Raw genomic sequence first — 26541 nt, forward strand, 5'->3', positions numbered from 1 at the left:
ACAGAGCCCTGAGGAAGACAGTTGTGAAGGAATCTGGGCCTGCTCTTTTTTCCGCCAATATGGACCCGGATCTTTCTGTTGGAGAGAATAGATTCAAAAAGTTGTAGTTTTTTTACACTTTGTAATATTTCCTAGTTTTTCCATGACACTGTCTGGATCAGGAGGCCCCTGATCCAGACAGTGCCATAAGCACATGTTAGGTCAATGAAAGTGGCTCCAGATTTAAGTTTCTTCTGGAAGCCTGCTTCAATTTGAGTTGTCAGGGCCAGGATCTGGTCACAGCAACTTCTTCCTGGCCTGAAGCCAGCTTGTTCAGTTGAGAGTGCTCTTTTGATGAGTGGTGAAATTCTTTTAAGGAGAATTCTTTCAAAGAGCTTAAAGGTGGTGCAAAGCAAGGAAATAGGTCGTAGGTTTTTCACTTCATTTAGATCTTTCCTGGTTTGGGCACGGCAATTATTTTGGCTTCCCACCACAGCTTTGATAATTTACCAGACATGATGATTTCTAAGAAAAGGGTAGCCAGCCATGTTTGGCCATGTTGACCAAGATGTTTTAGGAATTCAGGGAGTATACCATCCGCTCCTGCAGCTATGCCATTCTTGGTAAGTTTTAAGGCTATTTGTACCTCTTCCCGAGATATTGGGTGTACGAGTTCAGGAAGCTCGGATTCCGTCTTCAGGATTTGTCTGATGGAAGCTTGTACAGCAATTTTCCTGGTAGAGCTGGGATGAATCTTGGAGGTTTTCAATAAATGGTTAGCCATTTGATCAGGAGTTATCTCTGTTATAAAGAGGTTACTGGACATCTTAAAATATTTAGAGTAAAGTGAAGGAACTGCTAATGCAAATCCTGAAGAATATAGAAATATCTGTGAAAATAAAAGTAGCAGAAACTAAGAACACGTGACAGAGGGTAGAATGAATCCTTGAGAGACCATTAATTACTTAAACTAATTATTCATTAATAATTAACTTGTGTTACTATTCCACTAACAGTTATTATAATTATTGTAAAAAGATTCTTCCTGATATGAAACTGATTTGCTATTAATGACAGTAACTTTTCATGTCAGAAAAAACTTTATAAACCAAATGAATAAAATGCAATGGATTATCCATTCTCACGTGCTCTGATTAATTAGTACATGAAGCATTCTGAGCAGTACATACCGAACACTTTCATTCCTCATCCATTCATATAGTTCTATTAGTCAGATAATATTTCTGCAGTTATTGAAGTCTTGTCAGATTTACACATTTTCCTCCAACGATGTCCATCAAAGAATCAAATTCATCCTGGAATTAGAAGACAACAAGAGACGTCTTTACTTAGATTTATTTATCTTAAGACAGACAGATGGCAGCTTGCAGTTTTCATTCTAAAGAAAGAAAGAAAACTGATGCATCTTCCAACACTGGAAGATACATCAATACTACTTTCCATCATTATCCTTTGTGAAAGAATGTTACCATCAACATTTGGTTCACTGTGCATACATACATTATGTTCCACTGAAGAATTTTTATAACAGGAATTGCAGCATATTAAATACAACTTTCCTCTCAACTGGTAATAACTCAAATCTCATTTCTAAGATAAACAATTATGGTGTCAATCCTCATTCTCTTGATGAGAATGAAGATAGACACATATTTTAGAATTTATATTTCATACATTAAAGGTTTATTGGAAAAATTGTCCTGGCTCGGCATACTGTAAACCTTCAATTCTTCTTCTATGCAATCTACAAGTTAGTAATGCACCTACATTCTCCAAAAGACCACCTTTCTCCTAAGTATGAATTAAAAGTATGCCAGATTTCCATGCTCTTGTGGTTTTTCATACTATTAGCTGGTATACTGGCGATGAAATGCTTAAAAGAGCACTAAGTTATATTTATTTACATTAGTCAGACAAATCAGTAATACCAAATTATGCTGTATCTCCAAACACAAGTACTGTGAAGGATATGATTACTAAGATACTATACAAAAGCATTTTTTCATTAGAGAATATTGTATAAAGAGAGTTAGGAAGCTCTAATTTATCAGCCTAATTTAAAGAATGATTTCCTCAAAGTTTTCCTGTTTTAGGAAGTAATCTTACTAAATATTCCTCTTTACTGTAATTATTATTATTTATAAATGTTCTGTTATAACTGAATTTACCCCCCCCCCCTCCTCCCAACTTGGAATATAACACATGCAGATTGGGCTCTTCTCTCTGAGTCCAATCTACATACCACTTAAAGACCTGGACCAAATTGTACTTGTAACACATGCTTTAATCATTATTCTATTCTTTTTTTTTTTTTTTTATCTCATATTCAAAATGTTCAAAAACAAGTAAAAATTCTGGTTGTAATAATAATAATAATAAAACAGTAATTTTTTAAATTAATGCCAGTATATTTAGATAGTAAAGATTATAGCTAAGAAATTTTGATTAAACAATTCAAAATTTATTAGTTATAATCTCTACTATCTCCTTGATGGTATCTTCACCATGAAGCAGTAAGGAGGAATATGTGCATCATTGGCCTCAAGAGCTATGCCAGCATATTGAGGCCAGTTTAGTCTATGGCAGGTTGGTCCTACAGCTAGGCTACTGTAGGACCAACCTGCCATCACAGGTAAAAAAACAGGTAGGTGCCAGGCTAAGAGAGATATTCTGATCTTTGAAGTTGAGGGTTTTGCATAAGGCTAGTTATTTTGCAAATAAAAATCTTTATAACTCAAACTCTATCTCTATAACTTCAAATGGAAAAATTCATGATAAATTTCCTCTCAAGGAGATTTTTGATATTTGTTCTCAAGGAGACTATGCAGTACTATTACATGATTAAAGTTCCATTATTACTAACATTCTGTCAACAATTTCCCATCAAATTATTCTACTTGTCAGAATCCAATATTATCAGATCTTAAACTTCTGTCTTCTAGAGAACTTCTAACTACATCAATCAATGATTTTAGTCTTCCTCTATGTTTCTTCCTGCCTATCTTGGCATCAAATACCTGTGTGTTTTCTCTCTCTCTCTTTCTCTCATTCTGTTTAAGTAACCATACACCTCAGATATACTCTGCTCACACATTTGTGAATGCTAACAATATCAAGTTCCTGCCTATATCTTCATTTTTAACATGATTATGACTCCTGAGGTCATTAATGGTATCAATGACCTTAGGACTCTTAAGGTCAGTCATCAATGATTCTTCAGGTCAGTCACTGATACCATCTGTTCACTCCCTGTTTTTTCTCAAAACTTTCATATCTGTAGTCACCACTTTTTTATCAACCACTTTATTTCTACTCAACTTTCAGTTAAATGAATCAAAACTGTTTAAACACTGTATACTGAATGTTGTCATTTGACTGATTTCTCTCATATTCCACATAAATTTATTCAACTGGCTCCACACCATACCAGCTTTGTTTATTCTGTTGTCTTCTTCCAAATTTAATTTGCCATCTTCACCAAAAACTGTGCCTAAAATAGCTGAAATACTTTATTTGTTCTATAGGTTCTCCAATGAGAATGCAACTGAAAGTTTCTATGTTCCTGCCTATTTTCATAGTTTTGGTCTTCTTATTGCTAATTTTCATGTCAAATTTATTACAGCTGTTAATCAGTTTAGTTAAAGAATTCTGGAAACTTGCACTGCATTCATTTTTGAATACACCATGAATAGCATAAAGCAGAGAGCTGAGTTTGATATCTTCAATATCACATCCCTAGCTTGATGCCACTTTCTTTCATAATGGTAAAAGGGTTTTTTTTTTGTGATCCAGAGTGACAAACAAGAGTGGAGAGAGGTTTGATGTACAATCAGGCACAAGATGCACCTGATTGTACATCAAACTGTCCTACAGTTTTAACTGCAACTTACAACTTAAATATAGACTATGTATTGATTTGTAAATTATTATTATTATTATTATTACATGAGACCTCAAGGGAGTCCAAAGACTCATTGAGGGAGGGCACCTACTCTACAACTCTGTCTCCACCAATCGCAACAACACCATCTACTGCCCACCACTACCACCACTAGATTTTCACATACAAACGCAACATCCGTGCCTACAGCGGGATTTGAACCTGCAACCTTTCTTGGCTGCGGGTTTTACTAATGGACTCCCACATGAAGTTGAGAAGTGGACATTAGGTTAGAAATCCCAGTTGTTTCTCTGCATTCCTTAAATGCTATGTGGAAGTATCTTCCCAGTTATCTGACTTTGACCATTAAGTGACTCTCCCCTCTCATCTTTAAACAATTCCTTACTTACTACATAATAATAAAATGCTTTCTGATTTCCTCTGGCCTGTTCAGCTAACTTCTTTTCAATATCTGATTTTGCCTTCTTCACCATGGTTATCACTCTCTCTCTCTCTTTTAGTTAGCTCTTTATAGCACTCCAGAATTGTTCATCATTCTCATGATATCCCAGAATATATCCTCATTGTATTCAGCTTTTGCTTTAATTAAATTGTTATTCACCCATTTAACTCCCATGCAATTAATTCTCCTAACTTGGGAAGCAGTCAGATATGACCTCTTTCAACTAATTTCCATGCATTAGTGATTACTGTTCCATGAGATTTCTCATGATAAGGCACTACCTGATGCTCCTGTCTTAGTGTATTACAATCAGCCTTATAGTTTCAGATATACTCCTTAGTCAAAGCTCTTGCATACAATGTCACCTTCCAAGTCAAAACTGCATGATCACTCTCACCATTTGGAAGAATAATGGTCAACTCATTTACTAATAGCTATAAATAAGTTTATCATTCTCAGATGATATATAGTGGGTTCAATGTTCTTGTACAGTAAAGCTCTTCGATTTCATGCTATTTAAGACAGTTAACCCTGAGTAATTCTATAAATTCATTTTCTCTTGTTCTGATGCTTTCTTTGTCCTTCAGTCTATATCCGATTAGATGAAGTCACCCACAATACAAGGGGGGGGGGGGACTGGAAAGTTCTGATAAACATCTAGAATAAAAATGATATTAAAGCAATTTATAACCAGAAGAAAGAACATAAGTTACCTTCATAACTCTACTACTAGTATGTTCTTGCTTGTGGTTATATCAGTTGCTTTAATATCATTTTTCTTCTAGATGTTTATTAGAACTTTCCAGCCCTCCTTGTATACTTAAGATTTATTTGCAGTTCACATCCTCTGCTGATGAACCTAATCTGTATTTGGTTCTGTATCTTCTTCTTCATCTCATCCGTTCTGGTGACGAGTTGAGTCCCCTTTATACAATCTGTCTCCAAATGGTTCTATTTCTAATTTTCTCAAACATAATAGTGAAGCTGGAGAGAATTTGCCTATTTCTTTTAGGGATCTGAGCCAACTTTCCCTCAGTCTTCCAGGTGAAAGCTGTTTTCCTATTCTTCCATTCAGCATGAATGTTTGGAAGACTGTGAGGAGGCATTCTCTGGACATGGCTGAACCATCAGAGCTGTTGCTGAAGAAAAATGTCTGTGAGGTTGTCCTGGTAGTTGAGATCCCTTTACTTGTTCTGTGGTTTTATGTAAAACTACAAAACTTGTTCTGTATAGGTTAGCAAAACAAATATTTTGTTCTGTTAACCTCTATCTCACACTAAATAGTCTCAAATCTGCTTGTTATATTACTCATACTATCAAGCACCATTGGAGGTGGTTTCTACTCTGGTTGGATTTAATTCTTCTGCAATCACTAACAATACTCCTCAGCTCTTCTTATCTTGTCAGTCTTCCCTGAATAAACTAAACCCACCATATTGTATTCCTGTAACAATATCCTCTTCTTTCAACCAGGTCTTATTAAATCCAACAATGCTAAGAACTCCTCACCTTTATTCCTGATGCTTCTGGCATTAATGTATACGTATGACATCTAACTGCTGAACTGATAGTTAAATCTTGAAGCAAATCCCCTTTCCTGTTTTCAAAGTTAATGCTTTTCTTTCTTTATAAAACTAGTTCTGTATATCCTGGAGTCATACCCAACAATCTAATGTGCGCTCTCTCTCACTCGCTCTGTACATAACTAACAATTTCTACCACTTAATTTAATACAAGCAAACATGCTTTCATACAACCACCCAGACACATCTAATTTCCCTGACAATTTGTGTTCACTCTTTCATAACAATTGCAGAAGGTTGGAATAAATAACGACCCATTTAACATCCTTATATGCCTAGAGATGACAAAGAAGGAAGGTGCCTATAAATTATGAATGCCACTTCACAGAACAAGAAATCAACATTAGATTATGATGTATGGTGAGAGATACCTTATCTGGAAAAGAAACATCCATCCATCCATCCACAGTACATTTAAAAAGATAAATAGTGAAGACGAGATCAAGAGTGTTTGTAAAGCAGTTAGGATTATTTCGGCATTCTGTTAGGTACATAAACAATTTGTGGGTGAATGTTGATAATGGCAAATGCTGCAGGCATGATCTCTATCTGCTTGATCAATACAGCAGGAAATGATTAACCAGTTACAATGTGTGAATGTTAAAATCTACAAGGAAGAACTGGAGAGAAAAAGAAGCAAAAAGATTTTTAACTAAAAACCAATGCAAGGACATTCTCTGCCATGCAATATAAGAGCAAATATGTGCAGAAATTCTACCTCTGCAATGAAAAGTGTCAAAGAGTGTATAACTGGAAAAGTGAGATGATTAGCTAAAAGAAGAAGCTGAAAAGTGAGATTCTGTTAAGAAAAAGTTAGTAGTTAGTATATTTGGCAGCATGGAGATTGAAATGAACACACTATACTATAAATATATTTGTGAAGTGAATCTAGCAGTTTTCCAGAAGTTTACATTCCCCTGACCCAATTCCAAATGCAATCCCCTTGCTTGGCTTTTCATTGTTGTTATTTATATACAGCATACAAATATAATAATTATTCATTATTATATTGGTTGTTTAAGGTAAATTTCCAGAAATGGAAATAAAAAATTTTAATTTCTGGAAATGAAAAAGAATTGAAATGGCAAGAAAAAATTTTCTCTTGATGAAATCAACACTGTGTAACTGCAGGTTAAATTTAGAGCTTAGAGTATGCATGGTTAAATGCTATGTATGGTCTGTACTGCTGTACGGTGCAGAAACTTGGATCCTGAAGAGAACATCAATAAAAAGACTTGAAGCGTTTGAGATGTGGTTATACAGACAAATGTTAAAAATCCCTGGACAGCAAAAATGTCCAATCAGGAAGTACAGGAACAAATGGGGAAATCATGTGAACTTTTAGATACCATAAAAAGAAAGAAAACTGCATCTCTTGGACACCTACTTCGTAATGAAAAATATAAGATACTTCAATTGATTATAAAAGGGAAGATAAATGGAAGAAGAGGACAAGGAAGATGAAGAAAATCTTGGCTGGCAAACATCAGACAGTGGACTGGCATGAACTCTGAGAGACTGCTCAGAGTGGCTGAGAATCACTCAAAATTTGTCAAGCTGGTCACTGACCTCCAATAGGAGATGGCAAAGGAGGTAAATTTAAATTTATCTTACATAACAAGGAATATGCTGTAATGAAATCTTTACTAAGTTACATGTTAACTTTCACCAAACTCTATTAATCATATCCTCTGCAGTGCTATTTCTCACATATCACTACACAGACTTCCTCCAGATGCACTTAGCAGAACAAAAGCAAGAATATTTACAAACTGACATGGAAGTCTCCTAATCTTTCAAAGTAGCTGTGGTATAACAATCAATGAGATAAAACACGTGATAAATACAGTAAGAAACTTTAATTAAATAGAACAAATATTTCATACTGATATTAAGGGTACATTGTTGTGTGGAACAAGCAATTCAAAGAAACGGGAATACAAGGTAAATGCAATTGGTTTATGAGTACAAATGGTTGCAGAGTGTTAGAAAAATAATATATAAAAAACAATTTCTTATACTTTCCACCAGCATACAATTGCAATGGGAACTTTGTACCATTCTTCCTGTAGGCATATAATGAGGTCCTGGACTGTTGAGTGGATGAAGCCTGATGCTCCAGTGCATCTGTGATACACTGGAGCATCAGGCTTCATCAGTATCACAACTAAGTTGAGATCAGGGCTCTGCAGAGGCCAGTCAAGTGTGGTGATGCTCATGTAAACAAGCCATGCAGTTACAGTAGCAGCCTTATTACACAGCACATTGTCTTGTTGAAAGAGACATGGGCCGGTCCATAGAAAGACCACAAAGCAGGAAGCATTGCATTGCAGAATGTTCAGATACCTCTTGGAGTTCAATGATCATGGTAACACAGAGGTCCAAGGCCAAACCAGGAAAAACGACCATATCATCCCACCAACACCTCTGAATTTCATAGTTCGAGTTACACACACACACTCTGGTAAGACATTCACCAGGCAACTGCCACACCTATCCGTCTTCTCAGCAGAAGGTTTAGTGTGATTTGTTACTCCATAACACAGCTTTCCAAGCTTCCACATCCCGCTGTTCATGCTCTATGCACTAATGAAGATGACACTGCATGTTGGTCTGGGTAATATGGGGCTTGCATATCGCAGTCCGACCATGGAAACCCACGTAGTGAGCCTCAGTTCTGAATGTTTTTGTGCAAAGTTGTGCTCCAGTTGATGCAATTAATCCAAACAAACAAATGGTGGTGTTTACATATTATTCTTCATAGTGTAAAAACTCGATGTAGCTTAAAAATACTAAAGCACTTGACATCGATTTTTTACAGAGGTCAAGTCCCATGAGAATATTGTAAAAATAACCTTGTTTGTCTGTATATTTTATGCTAGATATTATTGTAAATAACCCTTTGTTTGTAAATTAACTGTATTTCTGGTGAAAAGGCTTAGACGTTAGTTATGCATTTTTACTAAATAATTTAAGGAAATTACAATGTAAACTAGGATATACATTAAAATAAATTTTAATATACTTCAATATTTCAGCAACGTCACGTTGTCATTTTCAAGGAACTTAAGAACAAGACACGTGCACGCAGGCACAACAAACAGTAAGTGAGGAAGAAGCAGGAAGCTATTATTTCTCCTAAAGTTCTGATGGTGCCCCCTAGCGGGCAATGTTGGTATTCTTGGGCGATTGGGCTGAAGGTCTTCTGATGTAAGTTTCCCAAACTTGAGGCAGTCTCATGCAGCCAAATTTGTTGAGGTTTGGATTGTTTCTTAGGGCTGAAGTTGATTCCATGAAAAACCTTTCATATTTGTATTTATTACGGTGTATTATCGTGGCTTTCTTCCATCGTATTCTATGGCAGGTATCCAGCACATGGTCAGCAAGACCAGAGTGGCTGCATTGGTGAAACCGGATGTAGTCCTTGTGTTCTGAAATTCTGATATTTGCTGTCCTGCCTGTTTGGCCAAACTAGGACAGCTTACAGCTGCAAGGGACCCGGTCAGGTAGGTCTGGGGGGGGGGGAGGTTGGTCTTAAGCAGAGCGGATAAGGGATGCCAAATTTTTTATATGGTCTGTAACAAGAAGTTAAGTCATGTTTTTTAGGATTTTTGTAATTTTTTCCGAGGTGCCTCGGATATAGGGTATGGTGATGGATTTAGAGTAATCCTTGTTGTGAGAGGGGGGAGGGGGGGGTTGTGGTTTACTGGTTTCAATATTTTGGGGGGGGGGGTAGTCATTGGCTGAGAAAGTGTTGAGAACGTGGTTTAGTTCTGTGGTTAGGACATTGTTATTTGGACAGATAAGTTTAGCCCTGTTGTGTTGTGTCTTAATGACTCCATATTGTTGCGTGGAGGGGTGGTGGGATTGTTGGTGAATGTATCTGCCTATATGGGTGGGTTTCCTATCGACTGAGAAAACCAAGGTTCCATCAGGCTGGGCGGGTGACTAGTGTGTCTAAGAAAAGAAGGCAGTTGTTTTTTTCCTCTTCCAGAGTGAATTTAATTCTGGGGTGTTTGTTATTTAAGTGTGTTAGGAAGGAGAGGAGTGCATTTAGAGTGTTAAAAACAAAGGCAATATTTTGCTGCCGGAACATTGTGTAATAGCTCTCTATGAGGGCATAAGAAAGGTTGTTTATTACTTTTGTGTATGAGAAAGTGCTTAAAAGTTCTGTGCATAAACACCTCCAAAGTCAGTGCCTGAGAGACCAGAAAGGTTCAAACAACTTTCAGATGGCTGGCAACTTACGATTAAAAGAGTGCATGGAAGAGAACAAAGAGCAGGTTGAACTTAAAAGAAGATGAAAGGGTCATGCTGAATTCTTAGGGGACTACAATCCTTCATGCGAGGTCTCAAAGATCGCGTAAATAAAAAGGGACAGAGCCAAGCATAAGGGGCTTCCAGTCGTCAGCAGAGAGTCATAAGAAATCGGAACAGAGCAGAGGCAAGCTGCAGACCATAAGTGGAGTCTGAACCAGAGCCAGTCGAAGGCAGTTACAGTCAGTGGCGGTCAGCAGTTAGAGGCATAGTCATCGGCTGTGCCTCTAAAAACAAATTGATGGCAGTATAAATCTATCGGTGTACAGAAAACCGACCAATACAGGTCACTACCTACATTTTAGCTCCTCTCACTACATCTCACATAAACTCAGCATTATACACATGTTAAAGAAGAGAGCGATTCGCATCACAACAGACCCTTCAAGATGAGTTAACATTCATTTCCAACAATCTGTACCCGAACGGCTATCCAAGAAGACTAGTCAATAAAGTCCTTTTCTCTGAACCACAAAGAGAACAAGAAGATATTCAATATATAAAAACTATTACAATTCCGTTTGTAAGTGGCATCTCCTACAAGCTCGCCAGCCTCCTCAAACAACACAAAATAAGAGTAACATTTAAACCAATAGAATCTATCCGTAAACTACTAAGATCTCCAAAAGACAACCACTCTTTCTATAAATATGCTGGAGTTTATAATATTCCATGCTAGTGTGGCTCGAGTTACATCGGACAGACTTCGAGAAGCCTTGAAATCAGACAAAAAGAGCACATTGGCTATGTCAAAAACAACAGACAGGACATTTCTGGCCTATCATCTCATTTCTCTACAACTAACCATGTCATCGAGTGGGACAAAAGTTGTTCCCCCTTACTTAGAGGAAGATTACCATTCAAGAATTTTCAAAGAAGCAACCACAGTCGCATGTTCTACTGTCAACCTTAACAGGAATCAAGGCCTAATACTCCCAGAGATATGGAAAACCCTAATCAAATCCCTAAAAACAAAAGAAATGAACTTTAATACAAACTACAGAAAGTTCCTTAGCAACAGCTAGCTAATCTTGTACACGCGATATATGTTTCGCGCACGTTCGATATTATTTTATTTGTAATTATTCTAGTCAGTTTTTTTACAGTTATAGTTACACATAATTGTGAGATTGTTTCAGCCTATATGTAAGTGCCCTGAAGACGCCAACAGTTAAAGTGTGGCGAAACTAGTTGGTTAAGTTAATAAAATTGATCAACACTTGATCTGTAAACCAAAAATATTATTATTAATTCTCATGAAAATAAAATAAAATCAAGAAAATAAACCTTCATTAAGAAGTTTAATAAGTTGAATTTGTAAGCAGAGAGTAAATAAGTTTTAGAGTTAAAGAGATTATTTAGTGTTGAAGTGAAAGGGTTCTAATTTTATGCTAAAGATTTTATATAGATGGGTAGAGAAAGCAATCTCCCTGTCATTTGATTCATGTATATTTCGTATGTTCAGAGGGAATCACAATAAATGGAAAGATTGTTAACAATCTTCGATATGCAGATGACACCGTGCTAATTGCAGATAATATTATGGATCTCCAAAAACTCATTGACAGAGTATACATAGAAAGCCAAAGAATGGGAATAAACATAAACATCAACAAGACAAAATACATGATCATCAGCAAACATCCAGCCTCATCAATGAAACTGACACTCAATGGGAAAAATATTGATCAAGTGTCAAGATATAAATATCTTGGTTGCTGGCTTAATGAACGGTGGGATCCAGAAATAGATATAAAGACAAGGATTGAAGTTGCACGGCAGTCCTTCATGAAAATGAGAACACTATTCTGCAATAAAGACCTAAACATGGAAGTCAGATGCCGAATGCTGAAATGCTACGTGTGGTCTATTCTGCTCTATGGAGTTGAAACATGGACATTGAAGGTGACAACCATCAAGAAAATTGAAGCTTTTGAGATGTGGCTATACAGAAGAATGCTAAAGATATCATAGACAGAAAAAATTACCAATGAAGATGTCTTAAAATCCATTGGCAAAGCTAAACATCTTATACAAATAATCAAGAAATGAAAAACATCATATCTTGGCCACATCATGAGAAACAGCAAATACCAACTTCTACAAACTATTTTGATAGGAAGAATTGGTGGCAAAGGAACTAGAGGAAGAAAAAGAATATCATGGTTTGACAACATCAAGACGTGGACAGGAAAGAGCAGTGCACAACTGCTCAGATTAGCACAAGAGCGCAGTTTGTTCGCCACGATGGTCGCTGACCTTCGATAGAAGATAGCACAATAAGAAGAAGAAGATATTTCATATAAATGTAAATAAATGTTTTAATTATTTGTTAAAAGAGTACTGCCTGATCCTTTATTTTACAACTGCACTGTTCCTAAATAAATCGGACTTGTGAGCGGGAAACAACTAAGGCATTAAAAGCACAGTTTAATTACTTAAGAACCATGACTGTTTATATAAACTTTGTTGATGGAATTTACGCTAGTAAGAGAGAGAGAGATCTACCGAAAGTTTTATTGAGTCTTATGCCGAATATTTGATATACTGATGGCGCAGTCTGACAAATAAATTTTTCAGTGTTCATAGGCATATGACTAATAAATACAGAAGGTGGAAAAACATAATACGCAGTAGAATAAGTGAGAAAGGTCATGAGAGGTAAAGTGCGCACTGTTAATTAGGACTATATGATGCTATTGTAATAAAGGGTATTGTTTTCTTATACTTGTATTGTAATATCTTTATTCTCTTATATCTCTATTCTTTAGCTTTATCTTTATTCTATATTACTTTACTTCACACAGAGTGTGAAGTAAAGTAGAATATTAACAATGGCACAGTCAACATAAGATCAGATAAAGCAATATATTTTACACTATCCACAGTGGATGAGCCATTGTTAATATTCTACTTTACTTCACACTCTGTAGTTTAACAAATTTATTTGTTTTACAACTGCACCAGTTAAACTACTTACTGAGTGCGAGTCTGTAAGAAATATAAACAAAGATAAAGCAGATATTATTCCCTGCTAACTCATACTTTATATCAGTCATTGGCTTAAACTTATCGTTTATCATAATTATTCCCCCCTTATTAGGCAGAAACATGCAGGTCATTTTCAAATCAGTGCACTGACAGACCGGTCTCAGTGTATCATCCACAAATCAATTTATTTAAACCTAGAATTCTATATACACTCTTCAATTTACATATAAGCATTGACAACGGAATTTCAAGTCCTAGGTAATTACAAGTAACTTTATCTGAGATCTCCTATAATTCTGTCTTATATTCTAAGCATAACTTTTGGTATTCTTACCAGTTACTCTTACTTATTACACATAAATCTTGCCAAGCATATGCTCAATTAACAATAACTTACATCTTCTACATACAGAATTAAGCTTACTCTTTAAGCATGTGCTTATTCATTTATATTGATAAGAATTATGCTAATACAATTGACTGTGGACCAAAACACAGAATATGATTTGTCCAGAAGTACTTACAATTTTTTCCTTGTAATTACAACGGATTACATATCATATAATTCTTTCATTCATAACAGTCCTTGATTCCTTTGTCTGTTCCTTATTTCCCACCTTTTCTTTTGTCTTCTGTCGTTGATCATCTTTAACCTTCGTAGTCAGTGACGTGGTAGCATTGGCTGATTGATGAGTGCTATCTCTGTTGAGCTCTCTGTGGCCCCAGTGATGAACAGTTGGAACTTCATATGCCAGTCGACCCAGGGAAGAAACAGCTAAAGCCTTGAGAAGGCTAAAGCCCTGAGACTGGCAAAAAAATCTGAGATGTCTCTCTTTCTGATAACATTGGGATGCAATGACATCACAAATGTGGTTTAGCACAGTTTCGTAATGAAATTATTATACAAAGGGTTTTTGGTGAGTTTACAGGAAATAACAATTCTATATATACACATATATTTATCTTTAAACAAAACATGTAAAGTGAACACAAAACATCATTATTCATGTGAGATTTTACAGTAGCACTTGCAGTTAACTCCCTGCACTTCCATCTCGGTATGGTATCATTGATATTGACCTGGGACGACCCAATTTGTCAACAATTTGCCAAACAGATAGGCCTGCAGCATAGCATCCTATCATAATGCTTCTTTGAAACTCTGTCAGTTCTCTTCTTGCAGTCTAACGGACATAGTTGCATCATATTCCTCCAATTAATACTGGCTACAAAAATGAGACTCATTACATGGCACAATGCACTTTGCCTATGGTGGTGTCCGTTGACTTCTTTCCAAGCAGCATAGGCACTCTCCCCCACGGCTAACAACTACATGGAGACCTTCGAAGAGAAAGCTTAAACTCTGTCCCACATAGATCTACTATTTGGCTATGCTGTGTTGATAATGTGTTCTCAATTTGGCAACATGGCCTAGATGCTTTGAACAATTTTTTAACCCATCTTCATAACCAACATCTCAGGATCCAGTTCACCTTAGCAAAGGAAAATAACAATAGTCTCCCCTTCCTAGATGATTTGGTTACATGCCAGCCTAATGGATCTCTGGGTTCTCCATTTACAGAAAAACCACTACCCCTCCCAAAAGTATAACCCTATTATAACCCTATATAACAGGGTAAAATGAATTAGTTCTGCAACAGCATCCTCTATAGTGAACTTGACCAGAATCGCAAAACCTTCTTAGCCAATGGCTACAATAACCACCATATCCAAAAAATATTATAATCTCAAAACCCCTCTCCCACAACAGACTATACAAAAGCTATTGCCATTCCATATATCTGGGGCACATTTGAAACACTAGAAAAAAATACAACCTTACAACCACTTACCATATAAAAACTTGGAATCCCTTATCTGCTATACCAAAGACCAGTTCAATCTGTTAAACACCTGGTAGACCTATCAGGTGTTTAACAGGTTTCTGACAATTGTAAACTATCCTACTCTATGGAGAAACAGGCAGGGCACTCACCATAGGATACCATGGATGAAGTAGTCAATCTACTTCACTGCAGCAAATATTCATACAAAAAACTATTCCAAGAAGCTGCCTCAGCTTTAAGAAACTACCCAAACCTCAACAAATCTGGTTGCATGAAACTTCTCCAAATTTGGGAAGTGCTCATCTTCTGTACTTCAGCCAAGGAAACTTGTTTTAGCTCACTAGGAGAACTATTTAGGACTTAAGGCTTACTTTTGGTTGCCATGCTTCAGCTTTATTATTCAGTGTAGTGCCTGCATGCATATATATATCATATTTATTGTATTGTACTGTACTGTATTCCCTGATTATGGCCCTTGACTTCGTCAAAATAATGAAAGTATCAATTAAATTTATTGTTGATAATAATATGGGGAAGGAGGGGGAGAGGTCTGTGGTGATGTGTTTGATGAAATATAACTAATTATAAGATATATCTTTAGCACAACTCACTGAGAAGTCACTGCTGTTAATACAGAAGCAATGTTATAAAGCTATGCTTATAAACAAAAAAAAAAAATACATGATGTGAAATTACGACTGTTTTGGTCATGCTTAGACTGGGTAAATATTAATTTTCTTCTTACTATATAAAGCAGAAATAAATTTATTATTATTATTATTATTATTATTATCTAAGACCTCCAAGGAGTCAAGGACTCATCGAGGGAGGCTGTAAATTACCCAACCCAGCTATCATACCTACCCTTGAATTCATTCACACTAGATGCACTCACTACCCATAAGGGCAAATTATTCCACTCACTCACTGCTCTCTGGGAGAAAAACCTAGCTCTTAACCCTTTCTTGACTGAGAACAACCTTAACTTCCATGGATGTGCCTGTGTTCTCTCCCCGCCTTCCATATAATGAAAAATTTCATCAGTTGAAATGCTATAACACCCATTCAATAGTTTATAGACCTCTATCATATCACCCCTCTTCCTCCTGTTAACCAGAGTCTGTAATCCACATACTCGCAATCTGTCCTCATAATCTAAATCCCATAATCGGGATATAATCTTTGTAACTCTTCTTTGCACCCTTGGAACCCAGGAGACCAAATCTGTGCACAATAATCCAAGTGTGGTCTTATCAAAGCCTTATAAAGAGGCAAAATTACTTCTTTATCCTTACATGTCAAGGTTCGCTTCAACATACCAATTATCCTCGGAGTTGTATTTGCAACTTTTGCTATGTGACCTTTGAACTTTAAATTCTTATCCATCAATACACCAACATCCCTTGCCTCTTCAGTTTCTTGTAGCATAACCCCACTAATATAATATGCCGCTGGAACTCTAATCACACCAAAGTGCATAACTTTACACTTACTAACATTAAACTGACAGCCATTTTCATTAGCCTAGATTTCCAGTCTATTCAAATCATTTTGTAATTTCTGAATATCAGTAGCATCTCTGATTGCCCTGCCTATCTTCGCATCATCAGCAACAATTGCAAATCTGATGATAGACCCTGCTTGAGAGAAGAAAACAAATATATAATGTGAAGTTACAACTGCAGTAAGTTTTTTCACTTGGTCAGAGAGTAAATTACATTTTACAAGAAATTATATTTTTGTTATTATTATTTACCTAAGTGCTGAGCAAATAAAATTATGCAAGCTAATGAATGAACAGCACACCTCCTTTCAAATGTGTATATTTCAAAGGGGGTAATTCAATGCAGAAGTCACATATTTCAAATTTTACATTTTTTAAATTATACTAACAAAAATTATGTTCTTGTTTTTACCTTTACCAAAATTAAGCACACAAGAGTTTACATGTAACTTAATCAGGAAGATACTTCACTTAATTTGGGTAAAGATAAAAACAAGAATATAATTTTTGTCACCATAATTTAAAAATTATAAAATCTCAAACAATGTAACACTCATGTTGGAAGTTTTTCCAGTTGATTATACTATAAATTCAAGATGCCAAGAAATTATATTCTTCGCTTAATCCTTTATCAAAGTGTAAGCAAACAATGTTTGCACCTGAAGTAATTTCAGGACTGGGCAACTTTGCTTGCTTACATTTGCATAAAGGATTAAACCAAGAATATAATTTCTTGGCATCTTTAATTTAAAGTATAACCAAGTGGAAAAACTTCCAACATCTATCAGTAATCCATAGTATTTTAATAATAGGGTGCGACACCTTTTGGCTACTCATATATGGAAATATAACTTCTGCATTACTTCAACCTTGGTATCATTTAGGGTAATGGATGACAATGCTGTAGCCAATGAAATTCTAACTGAGGCTCGGCTATTGCTGTTACCCACCTGCCATGATCAGAGCTTTATATAGCTCAATAATACCTTATCCTTACACTGTCCTCTACCATGTAAGATAACGGGGAAGATAAAAAGCATTTTTGCTTCGTCCCTTTAAGCCAGTCCTTATAAGGATAAGGACTTGGCATCATTTCTGGATTTGGCTCCCACTGATGAGACCTCAATAAAGGTCTGGATAGTGACCCTTCCCATAATGCATAGCATTATACATGCCTGTAAGGATATTTGCTTTGCATTATGGGATACTAAGGCAAGTGATGTGAAGCCATTAGCTTCTATATCCAAATATAAGCAAACCAAGTTTGCTTATATTTGAATAATGGATTAAACCAAGAATATAATTTCTTGGCATCTTTAATTTATAGGGTAACACTCATCAATGGCATATCAATATGCTGTCATTGATGAGTGTTACCAGTATTCTGATATTCAAAATGATGCATCGTTCTTGTGAAACAATTTCAATCCAGATAACACAGGAAAAAATTTGTATATCACCACAAAACTATGCCATAAATGTGTTTCGAATGTTCTAAATAATGTCTGAAAATTCCACAACATAAAATAGCACTGCATAAAAATAATAATATTATGTCTTTGCAGATGTAAGAGAAAACTAAATGGAATTTATTACGCCTATATATTTCACAGAGCCTCCATAGCTCAGTCAATATAGGCGAAGCCCTTTAGTCGGAAAGACTTCGGTTCAATTCCTATCAGTGATATGAGGAACTCTTATCTGGTCTCTTTTGATGAAAGGTGAGTTAGCTGGTGTCATACAGAGGTAGTGACAATAGATTTTTTCCACCCAGAAACTTGGTTTTTTTTTTGTCCTCCAAAACAGGCAAACCGGCCCCCCGTGAACACACACGAATTACAGTCATGAATATCGCCCTTAGGGGATGCAGCAGTGGAGTGAAGAACCAGCTGCTGCATTAAATTCGTCATAAGCCAATTGGTGTGTGGGGGGAGGGTTCTCAACTTCATTTAGGGGAAATTTCAGAACTGGTAACAGCATTTAAATTATAAATCAACAATGAGTCATACAGCATACATATAATATCACATGTCTCAGACATAGCTGTGCAGCAGGAAGACTATTAGAGTGCAGAGAACGTACAGATGTATAATTAATAATCATAATAATTTTTTTCCACTTTCTGGATCACAAAATTGTGTGGTTTTGCACTCAAACATAACTGCATGTTAACATTCAATTTGATTTGATAACAGAATAAATCAAAAGAACAGTCGAGCGTTATTGCCATTCGCTTAATTTTGTTCAGTACTATTTTCTTGTGATATTGGCAGCTTTATATATATATATATATATATATATATATATTTTTTTTTTTTTTATCCATTTCAATTCTCAAAGTTTTTATTTACATTTGATTTTTTAGGATAATGCAACAGTTACTTTACATGCTATTCTGATTCAGAAAATTTATTAAAAACAAAGCAAAATTACTATAAAGAACAGTAATGCATAATTAAAATCAATTTTAAAGATCAGATAATTGATGACTTACCTACTTCAGGTTTCTTATATTCACTAAAAGTGGGGGGGGGGAAAGAATTAGCAAAAATCACAAAAGTTATACTACTTTTTATTATTTTTATTAAACATGTTTCAATTAACCCATTTTAGTCTGAGATTTTAATTAAAAATCACAGTTATCAGGAAGATATGCATTTTATATTTACAAGAAAGTATCAGATAAAGTTGTTCTTGAACTAATTCAAAAGTTAACTAGATAACCACATATTCAGTAGTGCCACAATTATTTACTTAAATACAGAATGATTTCATAAGGTTTGTATATATATCACTGAATTTCAAGCAAGGCTTTAGAACAGTAAAAAAATAAAGGAATAAAAGATGAGGCATAAGCATAGTATCCCACATCTTATTTATAAACAGATTAATCCATATGGATGTGATATTTGCAAGAACCGTTTACTGAGACATAAAATAATGATTAACTTATAATTATGATTAATAGAATATAATTCAATAAATCTATAAATAATAAAAAGCTGCCAATCATGTCAAGTGGGTATATAGTGAAGAATGAAGATAATCAAAACTACTACACATTTTGTCTTTTATCATTTTATGGGATCGATAAAATACAGATATTTCTGAAGAATAACACCATGAATCTGAAACAAAATAGTATACGCAAAAACATAAGAAATATAGTATAAAGTTTTATACTTGAGCATAAGACCATATAGTATAATATGCTATGATTTCTTGTTATTATTATTAACATCTGACTTCCATGCAGTCAGAGACTGATCATGGGAGGTACACAGTGTCACACATAATGTTCATCCAACTGTACTTTAAACTGATTCAATGTGTCTATATTCAAAATACACTCAAGCAATGCATTCCACTCTCCATGCAAAGAACATTCTCCTCACTCCTCTGCTCACACCCTCCTTATACAGTTTCCAGGGATTTATTATTAGCAATACTCTTCAACAGTACATTTCCAGTGCTGCTGCTGTTGTTATTATTATTATTATCATTAACATCTGACCTCCAAGGAGTAAGAGACTCATTGTGGCAGGTACACACTATCACATACAATGTTCATCAAACGTACCTTAAACTGATTCAGTGTATCAACATTCACAACACATTTAAGCAATGGAATTTGACTGACCAACCACTCTCCATGCAAAGAACCTTCTCCTCACACCCTCCTGATACAGTTTCCAGGGATGGACTCTTGTTCTATACCCCCCCCACCTCCCATTCTATGAAAAATTTCTTCCATGTCAAACTGATAACAATCCCTAACTAGCTTATATGTCTCAATCATATCCACCCTTTTCCTCCTCTTCACGATGCTTTGCATTCTTTCAATCAGTCCATGTACTCCACATTCCAACTGACCACCTTTATAAATCTTCTCTGGATCCTTTCTAACATATCCTCATCACCATGAAAAACCGGCGAGCAAATCTGTGCACAATAATTCGTATGAGGCCTGATCAAAGTCTTATACAATGGCATCATAATCTCTTTATTTCTGCACATCAGAATCCACCGCATCACTGCCATTATCTAATGTGACGTCTTCACAGATTGTGCAATGCAGCCTCTGAATTTCAGGTCCTTGTCCACCACTACTCCCAGAACTCTCATCTCCTCTACCTCCTTAAAGTTTTTTCCCCACCAATTGTATCCTTTTGTGTCCCATCATTGCTTACCATATTTCAAAACCTTACACTTTGCTAAGATGATAAAAATATAAGATCTGATAATGTTGGAGTCTTGACAAGTAACAGACTGATTTGGAGGAAAATTGTAGATAGGAAGTTAGTAATGATGTAAATTTTTCATGTAGTACTATCATATCCTGTATACCACTTGAGGGTACATGTCAGGAATTTGATGATAATGATGATGACTTTATCATTGGTTTTGTTGTGAGTTTGCCAAGTGGGGTCTCTGTCTAATGCTGTGTAGGTGTTGGAATCTTCAAGAAGGCTTTTCATTTCATTATAATCTTCTGAGTTTAAAATCACTGTTGCATTTCCTTTGTCTGCTTTTATTATGACTATGTTTTTGTCTGATAATATTGGATTTAAATGCGTGTTTGAATTTTATGAACTTGGGAACAATTCCATTGTCTCTGCAACGGATTAAAAATATCAAACGGTTGATAAAATCATCATCATCATTATCAAATTCCTATCATGTACCCTCAAGGGGTGTACAGGATATGATAGTACTACATGAAAAAAAATTACATCATTACTAACTTCCTATCTACAATTTTCCTCCAAATCAGTCTGTTACTTGTCAAGACTCCAACATTATCAGATCTTATATTTCTATCGTCTAAGGCACTTTGTACTCTATCAATCCACCTATATCTTGGTCTTCCTCTGGATCGTTTTGCTGCAAACCTGGCAGAGAACACTTGTTTTGCTAATCTTTCCTCGCCCATTCTGTTTAAGTGACTATACCACCTGAGATTAGTTCTGCTAACGCATTCCTGGATGTTGACAATGTCAAGTTCTTTCCTAATATCCTCATTTTTAATATGATATTGCCACCTGATCATGCTTATAATCTTTCTCAGGACTCTCATATCTGCGGTCTCTAGTCTTTGATCAAGTGTTTTACTTCTGACCCAGCTCTCAGATCAATAAGTTAAAACTGGTTTGAACACTGTCTTGTATACAGCTAATTTAGTATTCCAACTATTTTCTCTCTTATTCCATATGAATTTATTCAATTGACATCTTACCATTCCAGCTTTGCTGATTCAGTTGTCTATTTCAATATTTAATTTACCATCTTCAGTAAAAATCGTGTCTAAGTAGCTGAAATGTTTCACTTGTTCCACAGGTTCTCCATTCACAACACAGTTGACATTTTCAATGATTCTGCCTATTTTTATTGTCTTTGTCTTTTTATTGCTGACCTTCATACCATATCTATTACAAACAGCTATTCAATTTAATCAGAGAATCTTGCAGACTTGTAGCGGATTTATTTAGAAGTATAACATTATCCGCATAAAGCAAAGAGCTGACATTAACATCTCCAATTTTGATATCATGTTTAATATCACTTTTCTTCATAATGTGATCCATATAGATAATGAATAACAGAGGGGATAATGTACATCCTTGTCTCACACCAGATTTAACATTAAACCATCTTCCTGTACTTCCTTCAATTCTAACTGCTGACTTACAACTCAAATAAAGAGCAAGTATTGCTTGATATAATGCCCCATTTACACCACAGAACTGTAGCGTATTGAATAGCTTCACTCTTGGCACCTTGTCATATGCCTTTTCCAAATCGACAAAACTTAAATACAGATTTTTGTTATACTCCCATGATTTCTCCACTATTTGTCGTAAAGTGAAGATCTGATCCTGACAGCCTCTATTTGACCTGAATCCAGCTTGTTCTTCACCAAGCTTTTCTTCTCCAATCCTTCTCAACCATTTCTCAAGTATACTTGCATAAAATCTTACCAGGAACACTCAGTAGGGAAATACCTCTGTAATTCTAACATTCAGTTTTATTTCCCTTTTTATATATGGGTACTATGAGAGCTCTACTCCAATCATCAGGAATTCGTCGATCTGTCCAGGCTTTCTGAACTATGCAGTGCAGCCACTGTATGACTCTTATACCACCATACTTCAGCATTTCTTGTCGAATATCATTTGACCAGAAATGCTGAAGTATGGTGACCAGTGTTTTTTACCACTGTGCTGCATCACTGCTTGTTTCATTTAGCAGTTTTTCAAAGTAATTACTCCATACGTCAAGGATATCTTTTTCTCCCGTTTTCATGTCACCTTTATCATCTCTCACTCCTTTCACAGCACTCTTTCCTCCATTCCTAAACTTCTTCAACAACCTCCAGAATATTTTGCCACCTTCTTGATATTTATTTTCTATATTCTTGACAAAGTCCTCCCATGACTTTGTTTAGCTAGTTTTACACAGTGTTTAGCATTCTTGCATTTGTCTCTGTATTCTCTAAGAGCACAAGCTGACTTATTTGACAAGAACTTTTGATATGCTTTCTTCTTTTGCTTCACTGCCTCTTTAACTTCCTGTGTCCACCAGGGAGTTCTGATTTTTTTATCCTTGCAGACAACCTCACCACATGCCTCTCTGGCAGAATCAATCAGTATTTTCTTCAGAATTTGCCACTGAATCTCCAAGGTTTGATTCCTGTCCTCAAACGCTTTCATTTTTTCTTCAATAATCTTTGTGTATTTTAGTCTACAGTTCACATCTGAGAGCTGCTCAACTTTTATTCGCTTTAAAACTTTCTTACATGTTATTCTTTTCAATATGAAATTCAAGATTATCCTGCTCAATACTAAATAGTGAATACTTCCAATTTCAGATCCTCTGTACACAATGGTGTACTGCACCAGGGAGAAAATATCACTATCAACAATAACATAGTCAATGAGACTTTTCTTATTCCTTGCCTCTTCTCTCCATGTGAATTTGTGCACATTTTTATGTTGGAACATGGTGTTAGTAATAACCAGTCCCTGTTCTGAGCAGAAATCCAACAGATATTTGCCATTATTATTAGCTTTGCTCTTTTCTCCAAATTTTCCCAAAATATTTTTGTATGTCTCACAATCATTTCCTACTCTGCTAATTAGATCCCCAACAAGGACCAACTTTTCCTTTTTCATTGTGTCAGTTGCTTTTTCTAAAGCCTCAAAAAATTCCTCCACTTCTACATTAGTAGAACCTTCTGTGGGACCATAGGCACAAATAAGTCTCATTGTTCAGTTCCCCATTCTCATATTTGCCCACATTACTCTTCTGCTTTTAATGCATAGTTTCTCAAATTGTAAAACTTTAGACCAATTAAACTCACTGTGAGTTTCTATAATCATGTGGAGGTTTCTGTGGTTAAGAAGTTCAATCGAATTATTCCAAAGCACCTTACAAACTTGATTTTACCAAGAAAAGCAAAGTAAACATCTAGATCACTCAAGTAGTAATTAACCTCTCCTCTAGAGTTCTAATGAGAGATGAAACAAATCTTCTTATGAAGGGCTTTAATTTCGCTGTAACGCCACGACAAGTCCCAAAAATTGATATCATAGCCCAAATTGAAAAAGGAATAAGAAATGTACCAGGAGATATAGCAGATCTGATCTGCATTCAAAGCACAGCAATACTATTAAATTGCAAATTACACCAAAAAACTTACAAAAAACAGAATTCACAGCCCTTAATAAACTCAAATCAGGCAAAAACAGTCATAATAAAAGCAGACAAAGGAAATGCAACAGTGATTTTAAACTCAGAAGATTATAATGAAATCAAAAGCCTTCTTGAAGATTCCAACACCTACACAGCATTAGACAAAGACCCCACTTGGTGAACTTGCAATAAAACCAATGACTTATCAAGAATATACCAAATTGATCTGAGGAACTAAAAAGAAATTTACAATCAAAACATCCACTAGTTCTTAGAATATATGGAGTTCCCAAAAACGAGATATACCACTAAGACCGATAGTAGATGAAAGGGACTCGCCTACCTCAAATCTGGCAAAAGCATCTTACAAACTTGATTTTACCACATATAGGAAAAACACCGTCGTTCATTAAGAACAGCACAGACTTCATACAGAAAGTAAAAGATATACACATCGATCTTTCACACATATTAGCAAGTTTAGATGTGGTCAGCATTTTCACAAAGATTCCAAGAAATGAAACAGTAAACATCCTAGAAAATCTCTTCCCACCAGACATTGTACAGCTCTACAAACATTGCATAAAAACACGTTCTTCTTTACCAAGACAAACTCTGGGAACAAAAAGAAGGACTAGCAACGGATTCACCCCTCTCACCAGCCCTATAAAACTGACACATCAAACCAAAAATTTCGCTCCGCTATGTGGATGATATCTTCATAATTTGGCCAGGAACAGCAATAGAACTGACTGTATTTAAAAACTATCTTATAACTTACATCCTACCATAAAATTTACTCTGGAACTAGAAGAAAATAAAAAACTTCCTTTCCTAGACATCCTTATAGAAATAAATGAAAGAAAAAACAGATTATTGTTCTCCATTTATAGAAAGCCAACAACCACAAGAAGATTCCTTCATCCTACCTCACACCACCATCCCAAGCAAAAAGGCCTCATAAAAACCTTAAGGGATAAAGCATTCAGCATCCCCAGTACAGAAGAAATACAATACTTAACACAGATCCTACAATTGAATGGTTTCAAATCTAAGACAATTAAGAAAATTCTCAATACAGCACCTACAAGAAACTTACATAAACTAGACTTCAAGAACGAAGTCACCCTTCCTTATATCAAGAATGTAACAGATAAATTAGCCAAACTCCTCTACAAGTACAACAAAAAAGTTACTTTCCTGCCACTTGAAAAAATATCAAAATCTCTTCATGCTCCGAAAACTCTACATCATCCAATGAAAATACCAGGAGTTTATAATATTCACTGTTCCTTTGTCATCTGCTACGCAGGCCAGACGTGGAGATCGTGAAAAATCCGCATGAGCGAACATCAAAAGGACGCACAAAAAAAAGGAGAGAACATAAGTTTGGCTTGGCATTTCACACAGCTTCTACTGGTCATGATGTATTCTGGGACAGAATAAACATGTCCTACATTGATAAAAACTGTTAAACAAGAAAATTAAAAGAGGCAGCAAATATGATTAAAATTCATATGCAATGCAACAAAAAGCAAGGCTTGATTTTAAATCAAGTTTGGTCAGCATTTATAAAAATTTATCCAGTTCATACATTGGATGGAGTGAAATTGAACCACAGAATGCGACATCAAATAGCATTGTTTCCAGCTAACACGTATTGACCATTTTAAGCATAGATCTATTATTTGGTTTTTTAATGAACTTTTTTGATGTTCATTATACCAATAAATGAACTTGTTATTTCATAATTTCTTATAGTTTGTGCTTTAAACTGTTAGTTATCTTTACCCCTAAAGATGTCAGTCTGACAACTACCGAAACTTGTCAGGTTTGCTTTTTGGTAAAAAACAGTCTTTTTTAATAAAAATGTGGTCACAAAACCAGAATAATTCGATTGAACTTCTTAACATAGAAACATCTGCATGATTAACAATTGTAATATTAAAAATAGAACATCATTGTTACTGTAAGAAAACTATCTATAAGAAAGAATGTTTTTCTCATGTTATTTTAAATAGAATTTAGCTTTGATATGAGAGGAGACCTCAACATAGCCTTTAAAGGAATGTGAAGAACCGACAAAGGCTTCTGACCTAATGTCCACTCCTCAACTTCTCGTGGTGCACTCTGTTGGGTATCTATCTGGATACTATACAAACGAGGATGGGTTTGGCAATTTGGGATTTAGCCGACCAAATTGTATTCTTATTGACTTAAAACAATATACAAAATGATGGTACAACATGACAAAATTTCATGCT

The 26541-nt window shown here is 35.5% G+C and overlaps 1 protein-coding gene across 3 annotated transcripts in view; it reads right to left on the bottom strand.

The window, feature by feature from the left end:
* Window positions 1-26541, bottom strand: part of LOC150108726 (MPN domain-containing protein-like) — a 318202-nt gene that overhangs the window by 177826 nt on the left and 113835 nt on the right. For all 3 annotated transcript variants that reach the window (XM_090390953.1, XM_090390954.1, XM_090390955.1), the window contains one exon: window positions 19080-19102. In XM_090390953.1, coding sequence (XP_090247079.1) covers window positions 19080-19102 — 23 coding nt within the window. The remainder of the gene's footprint in view (window positions 1-19079; window positions 19103-26541) is intronic.

This window comes from Typopeltis vanoorti, chromosome 3 (assembly GCF_054136105.1).
Source record: "Typopeltis vanoorti isolate ZY-2024b chromosome 3, IOZ_Tvanoo_1.0, whole genome shotgun sequence".
Classification (NCBI taxonomy): domain Eukaryota; kingdom Metazoa; phylum Arthropoda; class Arachnida; order Uropygi; family Thelyphonidae; genus Typopeltis; species Typopeltis vanoorti.